General features: G+C 47.5%; 1 protein-coding gene across 6 annotated transcripts in view; it reads left to right on the top strand.

Annotated features, from left to right (window-relative positions):
- Nucleotides 1-19,367, top strand: part of WDFY4 (WDFY family member 4) — a 285,720-nt gene that overhangs the window by 69,339 nt on the left and 197,014 nt on the right. For all 6 annotated transcript variants that reach the window (XM_032432234.1, XM_032432233.1, XM_032432238.1 and 3 more), the window contains 6 exons: nucleotides 10,509-10,723; nucleotides 11,712-11,806; nucleotides 12,713-12,950; nucleotides 13,358-13,434; nucleotides 14,444-14,665; nucleotides 15,349-15,527. In XM_032432234.1, the coding sequence (XP_032288125.1) occupies nucleotides 10,509-10,723; nucleotides 11,712-11,806; nucleotides 12,713-12,950; nucleotides 13,358-13,434; nucleotides 14,444-14,665; nucleotides 15,349-15,527 (1,026 nt within the window). The remainder of the gene's footprint in view (nucleotides 1-10,508; nucleotides 10,724-11,711; nucleotides 11,807-12,712; nucleotides 12,951-13,357; nucleotides 13,435-14,443; nucleotides 14,666-15,348; nucleotides 15,528-19,367) is intronic.

Genomic DNA, 19,367 nt, shown 5'->3' on the forward strand with positions numbered 1-19,367 from the left:
CTCAGGAGTATTATTTGTCTCCATTTTCACCAGTGGGGAAACAGAGGCTCAGATAATTTAAATGACTTAAGGATTCCCAGTTGGTGGACCTGGTATTAAATGTGGTCCTGCCTGGTGGCAGGTCTCCTGGTCTTTCCCCTGCACAGCAGAAGCTTCTATAGGAAGAATGAGGGGCAGGGGTTGCAGGTCCAGCTGTACTTTGTCCAGGATTTAAAAAGGAAGTGATATGTTCTAGGAAGAAATGAACACTAGTGGTGTTATTAATCACAGCCTGAAAATGACAGTGACCTAGTAAAATGTTGCAAGCCTGCCGAAATCAATGAGAGAAGTGGAGCCAGGGAGCAAAAGCCTTGATGTGTAGGGAAGGGAACTGTTTTCACCAAGGAAATCCTGTAGTATTTCATACAGGGTTGCAAAAAAGGATGGACCTAGTTCCATGTCTCTATGTCCCTTTGTAACTGGAATCTTTTTTCTGGTTCCTGTTCCTTTGCTGGAAAGTGATGATGAAGTAATGATCAAACCAATGAATAGGGACACACATCTCATAGTGAAATGGAATGCACTTATATTTTTCAACATTTACAGAAAAGCAGTAGGCTGGAATAAAATGGGCTTGATCGCTTCTTTAGTTACTGTTGCTGTGTAACAAACTGCTGCCCAGTTAACAAACTATGTCATTCTTTCTCACGGCAAGAGACAGGCGCGGCAGGGACAGCTCATCTCTGCACCACATGGTGCTGGGTGGGCTAGACCATTTAAGATGTCTTCTTCACTCACACAGCTGGCACCTGCAGGGCTGGCTCCAATGACAGGGGCTCCTGAGCTGGGTCAGATGTCCAGGGCCTTGGTTTGAGCTGTCATAATAGGATTCTGGGTTCTCCTCCATGTAACCCTCTCCATCTGGCCTCTATCTGTGTCTCTCCAAGTGAATTCTCCAGCAGGCCACATAGAAGCTCAGCGCTCCTTTGGGTAAGCTGCCAGGCCCTCCAAAGGCTTAGGCCTTGAACAAGATTGCCTGGCTTCCACAGCATTGGTCTGTTGGTCAAAGTGAGTCACAGGTTCAGCTTAGACTCAGTGGGAAGGGCCATATGCCTCCCCTACTGATGTGAGGGGTTACATATGTGTAGAGGACAGAGGGAATTGTTGGGGGTCATCTTTTAAGACCAGCACCTACTTGCCCTTAAGCATCAACTGGTAGATAAAAATATTTGACCCTGAAATAAAGTGCCTTCTAGTTCTTTACATGTCTTCTTGAGTTGTCTCAGTCTGGGACTTTACTTTCTTTACCTTGGTATTTAAGACAGGGCCCGCCTGGAACATTTTGGACACTAATCCACACTTACGACTACCTCTGTGCCAGGCATGTTGTTTCATCAATATTCAAACAGCTCATCCCAGCACACTAGAATCTCCCCACGTCGCTGGGGCTTGAGGCTCAAGAAAGTTGTGTAACTTCCTACAGTCATGGAGCTGGTGAGGGGAGGTCTGGAACTCATTCCCAGGCCCCAGATCAAGGTGTGTTTGGTGAATAGGTCTCTTACCTTTGCAGCTTTTGCAGAACGTAAGGTCATGAATTCTTGGCATTGTACATTTTTCCAGGTGCAATAGCCTCGTTGTAAGGATGTCTGGCTTCCTTAGCTATATTTCCAGCCATGCAGTGTACTTGGAATGAGAATAACCAAGCCAGTGGTTTAGGAGGCCTTAGCAGCCAGATGGTTGCCGATGGATGTGTCGTGCCAAACTCCACTGCAGTGATGACCGATGAAGTGATGCAGAGCTGAGAGTGGCCTCTCTCGGCTGCTAGTGCATGGAAACTGTGTGGCTGAACCTGAGTTTCAGATAAACTCTGTTCATTGTCACATTAGTGTATGGAGTGGAACTCCACTCCTCTGTGATGGTAATCGGACACATTAAATATGCAAATGAGAATTCCATCTGGTAGGATTCTTTTTCTCTATTCAGGTCACAATAAGTAATTTAGGAAAGGTCTAATTCTCCCTCATTGTCTCTCAAAATGCAAATGAAATGTAGCGGTGCATTTTCTCAAATATTTTCTGCAGATGCCAAATCAGCAGCTATTAAAAGTTCAATAATTACAGTAATTAGTTTCTGAAAGAGGGATGGGAAACCTCATAACAATCAATAGAATAGTAAATCAAATGAGAAACGAGACCACACAGGAAAATGCTGGAATGAAAAGGACTGCAGGACCACATCTTTGGTGCAGGAAGGTTCAGTAGATGGCAGTGTTACTAAGAAGATGGAATATGAGTTCCCCTCATCTCCCTGTAGGTTGGCCTGATGGTTCCCAGCATTACACTCTTAGCCACCTTCCTACCTGATGGATGCTTGAGAAATTGATGGCTTTCCAAGATACAGATGTCATTTCAGGAGGGACAACTTAAATAATTACATATATGGGTGGTCTGATTTATTTCTAATTATGGCCACATGAAATTTGGTTTACTTACAACCAAAAGGTGTCTTTCCCCCGCTTCCAAAACACTAGCACCACGAGCTGCTCTTGGAAAGATAACCCAGCTGTGTCATCACTGGTATTAAAACTGGACTGTGGGAATTGACCTGTGAATGTTGCTGTCCTAAGCATGAGGCAGAAACGGAGTCCAGCTCAGTTCTCTGGGAGCTGAGTTGGCCTCAGAATGAAACAACTAATTGGAAAGAGGACATTTTTCCTTTCTAGCACGCTCAGCAGCCACAAGGGTCTTGCTGTAGGGATGGTCCTATGAGGGCTCTCTGGTCCCCAGCATTGCTCTGCTTTCATCAGGATTGTGGCCTTTATTCAGTCCCTAGCAGAGGGGTATTTACTTGTGCTCAGGACAACCGTAACTCAGAGGGTGGGAAGCCAGATCCCGGTTAGCAGAGGTGGAGCTCACACTGTGTTCAAGCAACCAGTGTGATCCATGTGCACTTGTGAATAATTTTACTCAGCACCTTCTAGATGCCACTGGGGATTCAGATATGAAGGTTACAGGAACTCACAGTCTGAGTTGAGGGTGGCTAGGGAGAGGAGTGTAGAAGACAGTAAGACCACACTCTGATGCCTGGAACAGAGGTTTGCCCACTGGACCTTGAGACAGAGGGGAGGGAAAGCCATGGAGAGTTAGGGACACTGGAGCCAGACTGTAAAGAAAAGACATGCCCATGCCAGATCAGGTGGAGGAGGGAGGGAAGAGAAGAAGCTCATCCACAGAGAGAGGCACACGTGAAGATGTCCATTTGGGGACTTTGAGTAGTTCAGCTGGGCTAAGATAGACCATGTGAGTAAGAGAGGCAGTGCGTCCCGTCAAAGCCACACCAGGAAGGGCGCTGAATACCATGCTGAGAGAATTGAACTTTATTGGGGTACCATCCATCATCATCATCATCACCATCATCATCATCACAAGCACTACAGTCTTTACTGAACACCTGCTATATGAGGGCAGAGTTTAGGCTCTGAAGACAGCAGAATTTCATCAAATCTCAGCTCTGCCACTTAACAGTCACACAGCAACGGGAAATGATTGAGCCTCTGTGATCCTTCACTTTCTTTGCTGTAGTATGGGGGTAATAACATCATCCTTGAGGCATTATTGTGAGGATTAAATGCAATGAGTCCTTAGCATGGTGAGCAGAAAACACCCTACACCATGGGAAACACTTGCTAAATGGTGGAATTACTGCTACTAGTTGCCAGAAACTCTACAAACATTTTATCCCTTAATCTTTATAATAACCCTGCAAGATAGGTATCAGTAGTCCCATTTGCTGATGAGGACTTGAAACTTGTAGAAGTTGAGTGACAGTTAACACGGTTGCTAGGTGGTAGATGCCCGTGGTGCCAGGCACCTGGACCTCCTGCCTCTGTGCTAAGTGGCTTTTCCTGTATGGATGTGGTAGCCATGGGAGGCTATTGGAAAGCAACAACATGATCAGACCTGAGCATCAGAGACAGTGTGATCTACAGTCAGCCAGCACTGCGAGTCACTGTTGGGTGTCTTCCAGATTCTACTGCCACGGAAATGTCCTACATGGTCTGATGGGACAGAGAAAAGATCGGGCTTAGGGCTGCATTTGTCTGTTAACTTATTCATGTCTTAATTTGGAAAAGGGTGCCATTTTCTGGAATTAGCCTGCATTTCAAACACAATGAACTAATCGTATGGGTTTCAAATAACTAAAATATTGACAGCATTAATAGCCCTGGGTAGCATTGTGTAAGGGTATGCTATTTGAAAACAGCCATTTCCTCCAACAAGGAAATGGGTAAAGTAAGGAGTCTCATTTTGTTAAATTATGACACATTAGAAATTCCAAATATGTTGAATTTTAGGTATCCTATCCTCTTTCACACTGAAACCCCATCCCCCCAAATTTCTATTGTTCCTAAGTGGGAAAATGCCAGTCCTGGTCAAAATCCAGTTTACTTTTTAGGGTAGCCTCTTAAGTAGAGCAAATAAACATAATCTCACATGACGACCAAAAGGATCAAAAGCAAAACACAATGTAGAATGATGGAGTAGAAGTTAAAGTTGTATAAGACCTCTGGCCCAATTATCAGGTGACCTTGTGTCTAGTCCCTTTTTCCATCATTAGTTCTGTGACTGATGTAGGCTACTTCCAGTCTCCACACCTCTGTTTCAACTACTCAGATTTGGCCTAGATCACAGGGCTTGCAAACTCAATGTCTTGGGGCCAATAAGGTAAAATAAATGTGTAGGTGGAAATAATAGGGAATGGTGAGGCCTGTGGCTCTCGGGAAGGGTACTTTTCCTGTCTAAAGGCACTTCCACTTAAATAGGGGGCAGTAAAACAGAAGGAAAGCCAGACTATGCCTGAGCTCTCCAGCTTTTCCCTGAAAGGCCGTGCCCATTTGTACCCCTTCATCTTTGCACGTGCTGTCCCCACTCCCAGAAAGACCATTTTTCCTGCTGGCCTGGTTCTCTCCTCATTATCCTCCAACACTTAGTTGGTGCATCACCTTTTCTGAGCACGCTCAGCCCTCTGGGTTAGGTGTACCTCCTATGTTCTAGAACACTTTCTGCCCTTGTGCTTGCACTTAGTAGGCAACTATTGCATTTGAGGCAGAGACAGGTATGAGGGCAACAAGGGTGAAGAGTCATTGACTCAGGCAGCAGTTCACAGTGTGGTGGGGACAGGGGGTGGCGGGAACATATCTGTTTATGTCTATCTATCTATGTATCTATCTATCATCTACTGAGTGAGCCATCAGAGTGTAGTATTTATGATTGAATTATGGACAGTGCTATTTGGGAAAATCAGAAAAGATTTCTCAGGTGAGAGAACATGTGACTTGTCTCTTGAATAATAAGTAGGAGCTCAGTAAAGGGATGGGGCTGGAAAGGACCGTTGACAGCTTTGGGCATCAGTCAAGAAGGGCATGACACATTTGTCAAAGGGAGTGAATGTTACCAGGGCTGGAGCAGGGGGTGGGCCAAAGGGAAGGATGAGGTAAAGGTGGAAAGAGACAAATACTTTATAAATACAAGATCCTAGGCTTCTGTTACCAGATAGCATTAGACATCATATGCATGTAATTTGTGAAGGAAGAAGAAGGTTTGGAGCAGGCACCCACATGCATCTCAGTCTTAGTTGCAAATCCATTCAAGGGCATCAAGGAAGCCATGTTTTTAGACATGGGTTCTACTGATTCAGTGGGACTCGGACCTCTTACACATAAACCAAAATCACAAACTCCCACATCTACAAGGCCATGTGGATACCGCAAATGAGTCTATCAGGCTGATGGGGATTGTGGCAAAAGGGAAAGTTTGCACCCATATATAGAAAGAACTAATTCTAAGTAAGCAAAAATAACCATAACAACTTATCAAATGAAACCCATCTGTGGGCCCTGTTTACCTGTGCTATTTCTGAAGAGCTGAGGTCATTTAACTTACACCATCTCTTTTCCAAAATCATCAAAGAACATTTCAACCAAATTGGGATAAGCAACTAATCCAAATTTGAGTAGCTCAATAGAACTGCCTGGTTCTTTCTAAGTATCTGGGGGGAAGCAGACATGGTCATCTGATGGTTTTTACATCTATGTCAGGACACACCATAGACTTATGTGTCCAAAGCCCATGCCTCCTGGGAATGACCCACCCCACCAGGACCCAGCCCTCACTAGGCTCTGGGACTGTATTAATCTGGACCAGAAGAGAAAGCAGGGGGGTCGGGTTGGGGGAGAGATAAAGAACAACAAACATCCACAGCTGGACAAAGATAGACTTGAAGCCTTGACTGTTAAGTGGAGAAAGTAAAAAAAAACTCCTGAAGGCTGCCCCGCAAATTGCTCTGTGATAATTTGCCTTGCAGGTCCAGCCTGCCGGCCAGCCTGGTGACCCCACATGCTCACCATGGAGTCCTAATTGAACCACCATCCCCTAGCCTGCATTGGAAGTAATATGCGTTAGGAAAATCAATCCATTTGTAGGGGGAGAAACCAGACTGGTTTCCTGCTACTGCTCATATTTTCACTAAAACCCCATTTTACTGGAACCAACATTGAAAAAAACAGCACATTTTATTCAAAACAAGGCAATATTGGTATTGACAGAGCTGCAGTGATAATGAGGACGATCAATTTTCCCTCCTCCATTATGGGGTATTGAGCAATTTTGGAGTAAACTTGTGGCATCATTAGACAAGATCAGCATTTCTCCCTTTTGAAAACTTTCGCTTTTTTTTTTTTTTTTTTTGCTTTTTTGCATATTTAGATTTTAAATAGCTCTTCTCTGGTGGATAAAAAAGAAAAAAAGCAAACAACAACGAAAAAAGAAAGCCAAAAGCCCTCAAAGTAATAAGTGAATTGCTGATAATAAAACTGGAGATTGTAGACATTTCTTTTTAATTCTTATTAATAATACATTGTGATGTTATTTTTGCATCTTGCTTCATACAGACTGTCTCCCCAACTTTTGCCCCAAATTAAAAGGCTGCAGTTACCAAATAATCCAGGTTCTGGAAGAGGGAAAATTCAAGGCAAGTGGGTAGAGGCTCCCTTTGTGTTCTGAGAGGAGGAGACAAGAGGAAAAGCAGAGGTGTGGGATGCAGGGAGGGACCCTGAGAGTGGCAGAAGAAAGATCTGGGGAAAGGAGTCAAGGAGGCTGGCAGATTTCCACATGGAGGAACTCCTCAAAGTAAAAGTGATGGAATTGTTTAGTGCAAGTGAGTTTTGGCATTTTTTCCTTCTGTCTCTGGTCCCCGTCGGGCTGTACGTTGTCTCTAGCAGTTTACCCTGGTGGTGCCAATACCGCAGTGACAGGGATGGGACAGTCCACTCAGGCTGCTCTAACAAAATACCATAGACTGGGTGGGTTGTAAACAATCGAAACTTATTTCTCATAGTTCTGGAGGCTGGAAGTCCAGGGGCCTGGTGCTGGCAGATTCGGTGTCTGGTGAGGGCCCACTTCCCCATTGATGGCTTGATTCTTACTGTGTCCTTATATGGCACAAGGTGAAAGAAGGCTCTCTGGGGTCCCTTTTATAAGGGCACTAATCCCCTTCATGAGGGGTCCACTTTCATGTCCTAATCACCTCGCAAAGGCCCCACCTCCAAATACATCATGTTGGAAGTTAGGTTTCAACATATGAGTTCTGAGGGACACAGACATCCGGCCCATTACAGGGACCATCTTCTCCCAATGGGATGAGATCTTCCCTCAGCATCAAGGATGGTGGCAAAATGGTGACATTTCAGAATGACAAAATCCTGCCTGGGAGCAATGGCCCTGAAAAAAACCATTCTAATGTAATTTAAATTTTAAACTAAAATTAAGATAGTCTAAAATTTTAAATTGGAAGTGTTACTGAAGATATTGTAAAGATGGAAATTGCACTAAATGCCGTCAGTTTGAGACAGGAGCTCTAGGTGATGTGCTCCTGGAAGGAGGAAGGGAGGGTGAAGGGTGAACTGTATGACCCGTTCATTTTTTTTTAATCTAAAAACTGGTGATAAACAGTGTAAATATGTGTCCCAATACATTTTAATCCTTAAAACATAAATGCTACCAAGCGGTGTTTGTGGCCTGCGGACGAATGCCATCTTATTCATTTCTGTCCCTTAGTGGTACAAACATACTCTCAACCATCGTGGCAGGGTGTTCCCAAATCTCTGCCCGTGTGTGGTAGAGATGGGAAATGAGGTGATCCTGAGCATGGAGTCTGGGGTCAAAGCCAGGCTCTGCCCTTACCACGTGGCCTGAACAAGGTACTTCTCTGGGCTCAGTTTCCTCATCTGTAAAATGGGCAGAGTAATAGTATCTCCCTCATAGGTTCCTCACAGGGACTGTATAATCTATACATGTCAAAATGCTTAGACTGGGGCCTGGCACATCCTGAATACCCAGGTCATATTCTCATCCCAGGGTAAAATTTGGCTCCCCCAGGAGATGCCAGGCCTGGATTCCCTTCTAAATCCAAGAGCTCTGTAAAATGTGTGAGGGGCTGCAGGGAACCCCTCCCTCCCAGACACTGTAAATCCTCTGCTCGAGCTCGTTTGTCATTGTGCTGAGACTGTCCCCTCACCTGTCTTGTCTGTAGCCCATGATTCCCTTGAGAGCAGCGATAATGTCGTGTTAATCTTGAAATGCCTAAAACTTTACCCAGAGCTGACATTGAAGAGGCAGTTATAACTTGTTTGAGGGAGAGAGGGAAGAAGGGGAAGCAGGGAAGGACCCCAAGAAAGCTTTCAAGGCGGCTGGGGGGGGGATGTGCATATCAGATGGTCTGCGACTCAATGGGACAAGAAGCCAGTCATCTTTAGATAGGGATTATTCAAATTAGTGCGTTTTTGGTTACTCCTGGCTTTACACTTGTGGACTAACCTAGACATGATCTACATTGTCAGAGATCTCTTTCCATGAAACCAAAAACTAGGGCAAAGGTGTGCAATATGAAAAGCATGCCAGGGCCTCAGGTCAGGTTCCCAGGAAGTGGAGCCCAAGACGGGGGTATAGGTACATCAGATCCTTCAAGGGAGGAACTAGGGAAGGGGAGTGGAGGAAGCAGATGGTGCTGTCAGCTGAAGTCCAACCTCAGCCTGAGCCACCAGGGCAGGGCTCTCAGGTGTGTATTGCACCACAAAGACTGAAGGGTGTGACCTCAGGGGCTACGGTCTGGTGTGTGTGTACGTGAGCGTGTGCACATGGTACATGGGTGTGTGTATGTTTGCATGCATGTGTACGTGCATGTACGCTTGCACACAAGTATATGTGTAGCTGTATGGACATGTATATACATGTGTGTGCTTATGTGTACACACGCATGTATGTGTGCACATGTGTATGTGTGTGCACGAGTACATGTGTGTGTATGCATGCATGAACATATATGGGGGGCACATAGCAGGGGACAGGTGGGGCAGGGCAGCTCCCACTTAGGGGAGCTCAGTCCTCCAGAGAAGGGGGAGTGGTGATGGGTACACCCACCTGGAGAAGGAGGTCTGGGGGAGGCTCCCATAGTATTCACAGCAGGAAAATTCCATTAAGTTCTAACTGGTATCCCTCTTACTTTAGCCCATATCAGATACAACAGTAAAAGAGAATGTGGGCAGTCCTCAGAGGTTTTGTAGAGGAATTCCCATCCCCTTCCCCCAACATCCCCACCCCTGAGTATATCTACAGAGGCCTGGGAATTCCAGGGGTTTATATTTTTATGAAGAAAACAAGGTTGCAAAAGCAGTGTATTTGGCTCATATAATTACTGAGCTGACTCTCTGTGCTCTCTTCTGGGGACTTCAAGGACGTAAAGATACTGAAGTGCCTGGAAAACCAGTAAGGGTGAGACGACACCCCAGCTGCCCGTGTCTGAGAGGTGGACGAAGGACAGCTGGAAGCTGTCGGGGGGACGACAGCAGGGGCTGAGGGTGTTTGGCGCCAGAGCTGCGGCTGGTGCTGGCCTGGGCGCTGAGTGTGGTCTGGTCCGTCCGCAGCCAGTGAGCGTGGGCACCGCCTGCGGGCCCGCCTCCCGGGCACGCCGCACCTTCTGTGCCAGGGGAACGGACTCCAACACAGGGCTGCTAGGGGCCCACAAGAGGCAAGGCCACTGGCCGGCCCCGGCTGCCCCTCATAGACACAGAACTGCAACCCGTCTGACCCGGCCTTCCTACCTTCTGAGAGAGCCCACGTGTCCGGACTTTTACGTAAAGTCCCCAGACCTTTAAATGTTAGCAGTTAATTCAGAAACTACTTAAACATCGCCTGGGGCAGACACTGTGTCTCTGGGGCAGATGCAGCTTCTCAGATGCTGGCACTTCGCAGTCTCTGTTTTAAGCCTGTCCCTCTTTGGCAGCTGACCCCTTCTGCACGGGACGAGGGCACCCCTGAGAACTCCCGAGACAGACGGGGTGCAGTGAGAACAGGCTGTGTGGGTGTAATTGCCTAGCCCCCCAACCTATTTGAGGCCGGGTTGGGGGTAGATCCAAGTTGCGCACAAAATATTCTGACCTCAAGGGCTCACCGCTTGCTTTTGCTACCTCTTAGCTTTCCCAGGAGATCCAGTGCTCCGTGGCCAGTCACATCCAGTCCCTGGTGAAATCGGAGAAGAACCGTCAGGTCATGTGTGAGGCGGGGATGCTTAGGACCCTCATGGCCTCCTGCCACAGGGCCCTGACCACCAGCCCTAGCCCCTTGAACTCGGGCCTCATCAGGGTTTTTGAAAAGCTTGCCTCCCAAGCCATCGAACCAGACGTGTTAAGGTACTGTGTGCCGCGCGTTAAACGTGGCTGAGCCATGGCAGCTGTGCTCAGGTACAGTGGACAGGAGGAGTGCACAGGGACAGGTGTCCCCATGCCCCCTCCTCTTCTCCCCTCTGCAGGGCGTGGCCCTTCTCAGCACCGGACACTGTGAGTCCAGGGAGGAGCATTGTGTCCATGCAGACAGTAGGCAGGCCCACAAAACAGACAAGGCCCGTCCTGTGGAGCTGATAGTCTTGGGGCAGAGGGGACAAGAGTCAGAGGGTCCTGCAGACAACACAGAATAGCGCTGTGGGGGATGCTCAGTGGACAGGGCTGGAGCTGCATGAACTGGGAGGGCCACATTTGGGAGAGCGGGTGGGAAGGGGCAGGGCTTCAAGGCAGTGGGTGGCTTAGGCCTGAGGCCTGTGCCAGCGTTCATGGGACTCAGGGAGGAGGGAAGAGGGCATGTGAGGATGCCCTGCTGAGACGGATGGGGGCTGTGAGGGCTTGACACCCCCAGGGGCCAGACTGCAGGGAGCTGGGCTGCTGTGAGGAGCAGGGGCGGGCCAGGACTCCTGACAAGGAGAGGGACACAGTCAGCGCTCCCTTGTATGCTCAGGGAAACTTCCTGCTGGCAGCCCGTCCAGGAAGGCACCTGTTTCCTGGAAAGCTGAGCAGGACGGAGAGGCTCAGAGCAGAGCAGACTGAGCAGACACAGAACAAAGGAGTGCAAACTCCTTCTCCCTTCAAGGTTCAGTTTGAGGCTCCCAGCTGGTCACTGGTTAAGTCCAAGGCACCTAAACGCACTAGCTCTGTGGTCTGGGTGCCAGGCCAGGGACACCCTGCTTCTGCATGGCTTGAGGGAAGGTTTCCAGGCAGAGAGAGGAAAGCGTGGAGGAGGGGGTCAGGGAGCACCGAGATCTAGGAAAGTGCTGAGATTTAGGAAAGCTGGAGAACACTTCTGCCCATAAAAGCTCTTCATTTCTTTCTCTTGTATGTTATGACCTAGACAGTTTCTCGGTCTTGGAATTCCTTCACCTCCGTCAGCTGCAGCGAAAATCCTCCATTCATCTTGTGTGCACAGAGGGGACTCTGGAGGCTCAGGTGAGGACAGGGGAAAGAACAGGAACAGGTTAATGGGAATTAAGGAGAATATGCATCCCTTATAAGGGAGACTTTACAACAGGTGAGAAACAGGCAGACTTAAAAAATGGTACTGTCTGCTGCACAGTGGAGCGAATGAGGGAAAGCAGGATCGCTGGTCCCAGAGAAAGACCAGATCTGGAAGGAAAAGGATGCCCTCCACCCTCATATAAGATAGGTGATGGTGAGCATGCACTTGACCCCTTTAGGTGCAGATCACGGAAACAGCAATAGGGTTTCCTTCACGACACACTGCATGTTCGAGGACCCAGTGCTGAGCCTAGGCAGAGGTACCAGTGATGGCTTTTTGCACAGCTCGCAGCTCAGGGGTCAGCTGGAAGGTCAAGAGGCCAAAGCACTGGGGGGATCCCTAGTATCAGGCATGGTCCCGGGGAGGCTGCTGGCTCCAGGGAGCAGCTTAAAGAACAGAAAGCTGTGAGCATACCGAATATGAGATCACATAAGGACGTGAAGCCAGGGAGGCCCAGCTGAAAAGCATGGGTGGAGAGTCAGCTTGTGCTGGAGGCCAGGGGCGGGGAGCAGGGGTTTCAAAGAGACAGGCTGTTGTGGGTGGGGAGGTCAGGGAGCCAGGACGAAGCGCCATGAGCGACCACCAGTGGGGCAAGCTGGAAAGTGTGTGTAGGGGGTGTTTGTGGGGAATGGTGGACTGAAGGGAGAAGAAGTTTCTAGGAGGAGCATTGTTGCTGCAGTTCAGTGTTACTGAGTCAGGAGAGAGCCACCTCACAGCAGTTAGGTTAGCCCTCCTTCTGGACTGTGGCAGAAACACTGGGGCTGTTGTCAGAAGAGCAGTGGAAATGCTTGAACAGGGATGCGGCTCTTCATCTCTCCTCTGGCTTGTTGCCTTAGGGTCTCAGGCTGCCGCAGCAGGGACACCTGAGGGTCCCGCGGGAGCCACCCTGGATGCCAGCCCCGGCCCAGCAGTCACACGGGCCCTCAGGCCCTCGGGGACGTCCCAGGGCTCAACCACCGCCCTTCAGACCTCACTGAGCCTCATCTCCATGACCTCCCCGCGCCACCTGCAACCTCAGAGGGCGGTCCTGGCTCCATCGTTTGTGGAATTTGACATGTCCATGGAAGGTTATGGGTACGATAGGCTTTCTTATAATGGGAATGCACTTTATTAATTTACCAGTGCCTCTGATAAATTATAATATTGATCACAAAACTATAGTTCTCATCAGCTCTCACTGCTCAGGAGCAGAAAATGTCTGGGCCAGGGATACCTGTCTACTCAGTGGCTTCTCGGGGCCAGCATCCTCAGCCATGGAGTGCTATGACCCTCTCCCTCCCCTGGTGGGCCTGCTTTCTGGAATGCCCTCCCCTTCAGGATCCAGTGTGAATTCTATCTCTTAGAGCCCTCATAACAGCATCAGCTGCTTTTTGTCCTCATGGTGTAGGAGGGAGGGAGGCCCTGCAGGGGGACAGAGGGGAGATGTCACGGCCAGAAGTTGGCTTGCAGTTCACTGATCTGAGACACTTTTCTGTTTCCAGCTGTTTGTTTATTCCGACCCTGGCTACAGTTATGGGCAGCAGTACAGAGTATCTGGTCTCTGGAGGGATTGGGACAGGTAGGTGATTCTCGGGGAGTTCAGCTTGCTGAGCTGTCCTCACCCTGCCTCCACAACAAGTGCCGAGGGAGCCTTGGTGTCAGACTTCCACTTGGCCTTATTTCTGTGTATCTGTAGATGAGTCATCCTTGAAGTTTGTCATGCTTGTGTTAGGGCAGGAGGATCCCAAGGGCCCAGCCATGACTCTGCATACAGTGGGGACTCAGTGGTAATTTGATGGCGGAGTCTGGGTTGGATTCATTTTGTCAGTGATTGACGCAAGTTGAAACGAACACCACAACCTGTCTTAGGTCTCTTTCCAGAGAAGAATATACATTCTACGTGAATGGCAATCTGGTCTACTGGGCCCTGGCAGGCTTTGAGCAGTGCTGTGCTCAGCTAAAAACTGGCTGGGCAGGACAGGGCAAATGCCCAGTGCTGTCTGAGCTAAGCACCCTCGGTTAGGAGAACCAGGATTTCTCTGGGATGGTGGGTGCTAAGGAGTCATTGCAGTCACAGCCCATCCGCACGGGCACCAAGTCTGATTCGCTAATTCATGGAGGACGGCAGGCCTGCTCTGTACTGCCAACCCTGTTATGGGGCAGGAGGACATGGGTTTCCCTATAGGGAGACTCCCCCATACAAGGTTCAGCTGAGCTAGGCTGGTGTTCTCTGCCTCACATAGCAGACTGCCCAGCTTTAGATCAGCCAATAGTGACCGTCTGCAGGGTTCTGTCCCCCTCTCCACGCCCTTGGCAAGGTGGCATGGAATAATATGTGGGATAGAATTAGAGAGAGGCTTTGGGGATCTAGACTCAAGTCCTGGTGGGAATATGACTTACTCCTGCAAGTATGAATAAGGGGATGAGCTTCTGTGGTGTAGGGTTGACATAAAGTGGGCATGAGTCAGACCAGGCACAGAGCTGGTACACGGTAGGGCCACACCTGGGCTGAATCAGAGCTATGATGACTCTAGACAAGATTATAAGGCAGGAGAAAGTCTAAGGGGATGCTTGTGTTCTGACTCCAGGTGCTGCCAGGTCATTCCCTCCGTCTGGGGGCCTGACCTTCTCCTGCTGGTTCCTGATCAGCAGACACAGCACAGTCATTGAGGGCCACCCACTGCGCTTCCTAACCCTGGTGCGTCACTTGGCCAGGACTGAGCAGCCCTTCGTCTGCTTCTCTGTCAGCCTATGCCCAGACGACCTCTCCTTGGTTGTGTCTACAGAAGAGAAAGCGTTTCAGCCCCTGGGTAAGGTGTTGGGAGCTGGAGCTGTTTTTGCCCACACTTGGGGGAGATGGAGCTAAGTCAGCAGCTCTCGGCACGAGAGCCTGGGAGACCAACCCTCCTTCAGTGGCTGGTGGCTGGTCCAGACTCTGCCATTTAGAATTCTGCCTAGCTCTCTAGGCTCATCCCCTTGTGATGGCCAGAAATGGCCTGTTCTTCTTGTGTCCCCTGAGAATGTCAGTTTCATAGAGAGACACCCAGAAGGCCCCAGGGGTGGCTTGGCATCATTGTCACAGAGCACAAGTGCTTCTCCCCGCCTCCCCCCCCACCCCAAGGACTCTAGGGCACATGTGCATCGCTGCAGAGGCAGTCTCCTGTGGGGTAGACCCAAAGCTTGACGCCTGGGTTTGAGTCCTGCTGCCCGACCCTGGGCAAGTTACATAACCTGTTTGTGCCTCAGGAGGGTAAATGGGGATTGTGATAGCACCTACCTCACAGGGGGGCTGTGAAAACGAAATGAAGTGACATTTGTAACTGCTCTTAAACTAGTGTCTGGCACAAAGCAGGACCTCAAGCAACGATAGTTGCTGTTGTGGTTATTTCATGAGGGGGTCTAGGCCACGGCTCCTCGGCATGAGGCCCTGGTTCTCCTGGCTTGCTGCAGCATGACAATGCACGCAAGGTGCGGCGTCTGTGTTCTCTTGCAGACGTCATGGAACCAGAGGATGATCCTGAGCCTTCTGCCGGGCGCCAGCTTCGGGTCAGGTGTGGCCAGCTGCTGGCCTGTGGTCAGTGGCACCACCTGGCTGTGGTTGTCACCAAGGAAATGAAAAGGAATTGCACCATTTCCACCTATCTGGATGGACAGATCACCGGCTCAGCCAAGGTGAGCTAGTTGCCCCGAGCTCTGCTTGCCCCACTGTGATGCCTTCTGGCCACACCACCTGGAGTGGTCTCACTTCCCTTCCTTGTTCTCATTTGGCAGCAGGCTCGGTATCTAATGAAACTCCCCCTAGCTGTCCAGAACACTCAGCTGAGCTCAAACATGAGAAAAACCCAAAACACAAGAAAATGGAAATTCTTCAGAAACTGGAGTGAAAGCCACACAACCAGAGCAGAAGGTGGAACATGGAAATAAGAATAGTCATAAGAGATTATAAGGTCCCAGGGTGAACAAGGCTTTTCACAGTTTAAGTTGTGGATTCCCCAGGAAGGTCTGTGCAGGGTCAAAGGTTCTACTTTTCTAAGAAGCTTCCTGGTGAATCTATTACGACTGCACACTACACTTAGAAGCCAGGCATTAGGGCTTGCAAGGACACCAACACCTCTTACCAGATTTACAGCAAGAACAATGAGAAAAAGATGGTTCCCTGCCTAGAGAAGGCAATGGAATGTGAACACATAGCTAGAGGAGGTGTCTCATTACTGCCATTTAGAGTCACCTGAAGTCCTGAGGCATAAGGGAGAGGAAGCTGGGAGATGAGGGACATGGCAGGTGTGCTCTGGCATCCACTGTTAGAGCTCCCAAAGCAGCCAGAGAGAGAAGGGCCCAGAAGACACCAGAGGGCAAGTGCAGCCAGAATTTCGCCCAGGTGCCAGAGAGAGCATCTCAACCTAGGCTGCATTTTAGAATCACCCAGAAAGTATTTTTAAAGTTCTATTGTGCAGGCTGTTCCTGAGATCAGTCATAATAGGATCTCTGTGTACAGGGTAATTTGGTAATGTTTTCAGAGTTTCTCAGGTGATTCTGATATTTAGCCAGAATGGAGAACCTTAGATTAATAGGGTTTCTCATTTTGATAGTTTGACACTTGGGGCTCAATAATTCTTTATTGTAGGGGCCCATTCTGTGTATAGTAGGATAGATACTTAGCAGCATCTGTGGCCTCCCTAGATGCTGTAGCATCTCTATCTCTGTCTCTCCAGTTGTGACCACCAAAATGTCTCCAGACATTTCCAAATGCCCCCTATGGGACAAAAATCACCCCATGTTGAGAGTCATTAGGTTAGAACAACCTAAATTTGATATAACACTAAAGATGAATTCAATGCTATCTTCTAGTATAATTGTTTTATCAAAAAAGGGCAGTGGTAATCAGAAAGACTCAGCAGAAACATAACAAAAATAGGTCTTCCAAAACATGAGGTTAACTCTTTTCTCAAATCATTGATGATACTAGCCCTTCTTTCCTTCCTCCCTTGCCTCTCTTCTCCTACCCTCTCCTTTCCCTCTCTTCCCCTCCCCTTCCCTCCCCTCCCATCCCCTCCTCTCTTCTACCCTCCTCCCCTTCCCTCCCCTCTCCTCCTCTCCCTTCCTTCCTTCCTTCTTATTTTCCTTCCTTCCTTCCCTCATTAAATAGTTTGGAGCACCCACTCTTTGTTAGGTACTGTTTTAGATGCTAGGAACTGTCCATGCCCAACAGGCAAATACCTCCAGGAGTATGCATATAGTATAAAACTTAGATATATTAAGCTTGCAGTAGCAGGACACTCTATTCTGTGGGGTAACAAAGACTTGGAAGGAGCTTAGATAGGATTAGGGCTTATTTTAGGTGATTTGGGGAAGGGTTCAAAGAAGTGGAGGTTGGTCTGTTCTCAGTTGTGTGCTGTCAGAAAGAGGGAATTTGATTTCTGTGTATGTTCAGAACTTTTATCCAGGAAGTAGGAGGAATGGAGCAGGTTAGAGTTGTCATTGGAGAAAAAAGCAGTATCACTCGTGTTAGCCAGGATGGAAAGTGTGGTTACTCTTGTGGTTGCACAGTGTCTTTGTTACATTATCTGTTCAGGTATGATTACAGAGTGGGCTTGTTTTCGGGTTTTTTTTTTCCTTATTTTGTAAAACATGTTAGTATTCTGTTTTGTTTTATAGAATAGGCTGGTATTCTGTGAAATAGTTCATGGACTTTGAGGCTAAGAAACAAGTCCTATTGATGTTTGGACCTTGCTCACACCTAGCACAGGGGCTGGCCCACAGTAAGCATGCAATAAATGTTTGATGAATTGCATTGAATTTATAGCCAAAAGGAGTAAGACGGACTGGATGATAGTGTAGCTGAGTGAATTGGTACATGGATGAACAACTGACCTCATGGGACCAGCTAAGCCAGAGTCAGTCAGCAGAAAGGTTGGCAGTGGTGTGGGGCCACAGCCATATGCCAAAACATGCCATGGGGAATGACCAAGAGTTGAGTCAGACAGAGTTGACTTTCCAAGATGATCTCAACGAGTTGGTTCAGGATAAGCAAGTGGAATTTAACTGGGATAAATGGGAAGGCCTGTGTTTAGATGTAGACATCTGCTGAGCAAGAAGAAGATGGGAGAGCTTAGGTTGGGGATGACCCAGCTTAACGATGGTTCTCTAATATTAGAGACTTTGTTTTAATTTCCAAGGGAAGAAAAGTTAAATTTTAAAAGGTGGGGAGTATTTCAGCAGCCTGAGCAAAATGTTGTGGGAGCAATTTGAGACATCTTATGTTTGTAAATCAATGCAGATGGTGCAGTGAGTATATGCAATAGGAATTTGGAAAAAAGGCAAACTGGATTGCAGGGGTGGGGCAGAGCTTCAGTGCTGGAGAGAGAAAAGTCCCTGCCTGGCAGGAGGGGAGGGGGGAAGAGAGCACAGTGGACCCCACTCTAGGCAGGCCTGGTGACTGAAAACTTGGTTTGTTCTTGTTTGAAAATCTCATTTAATTGGTAGAGAGAAAAAGACTGTTTCTGAAATTGTATGACCTCTCATTTGAAAAATATGTATTTATATACATAAATGTGAATAGGGTGATTTTATAGTCATTATAAAAATTATATAAACACATTTTGAAATACCTGAAAAATATTGAAAAGAAGAAAGAATGCCTATATTCCTTCTATCTTACCATAGTTTGTAGTTTCTTTTAGTTTTTTCCCTTTAAAAAAATAGCTGTGACTTTATTACATAGAAAATACTGTATATTAGTTAATTTTTAGTATTAGTTAAAAAATTTTTACCCACATAAGTTTTGAAATTATCATTTTAAAATTTGTGATACTCTGTTAACTAGTTTTCTTTTGTTGAAATTTTTATTGAGATAATTGTAGGCTACAATGTAGTTGTAAGAAATAGTAGCAAGAAATCCTGTGTACCTTTTACCTAGTTTCTCCCCAATGGTGGTATCTTATAAAACTGTAGAACAATTTCATAACCAAAATATTGATATTGATATAATCTGCTAATTTGTTCAGATATCCCAGTTTTACTTATACTTGTGTATATGTGTATGTGTTCCACACAATTTTATCACACGTGTAGGTTCCTATGTCCGTGACTCCTGCCAAGATTCAGAATGTATCTGTATATCCTCTTCACTGATGTCTGTTCATGTCTTGTGACCATTTTCTAATTGGATTGATTGTTTTTCCTCTTGAGTTTTAAGGGGTTTTCTATATATTCTAGATACTAGTCCTTTTCTTTAAAATTTTATTTTATTATGGGGCGCCTGGGTGGCTCGGTTGGTTAAGCGACTGCCTTCGGCTCAGGTCATGATCCTGGAGTCCCTGGATCGAGTCCCGCATCAGGCTCCCTGCTCGGCGAGGAGCCTGCTTCTCCCTCTAACCCTCCCCCCTCTCATGTTCTCTCTCATTCTCTCTCTCTCAAATAAATAAATAAAATCTTTAAAAAAAAAAAAAAATAAATAAATAAATAAAATTTTATTTTATTATGTTATGTTAATCACCATACATTACATCATTA

Source organism: Phoca vitulina, unplaced genomic scaffold (genome assembly GCF_004348235.1).
Source record: "Phoca vitulina isolate PV1807 unplaced genomic scaffold, GSC_HSeal_1.0 scaffold48, whole genome shotgun sequence".
In the NCBI taxonomy this organism is placed as follows: Eukaryota; Metazoa; Chordata; class Mammalia; order Carnivora; family Phocidae; genus Phoca; species Phoca vitulina.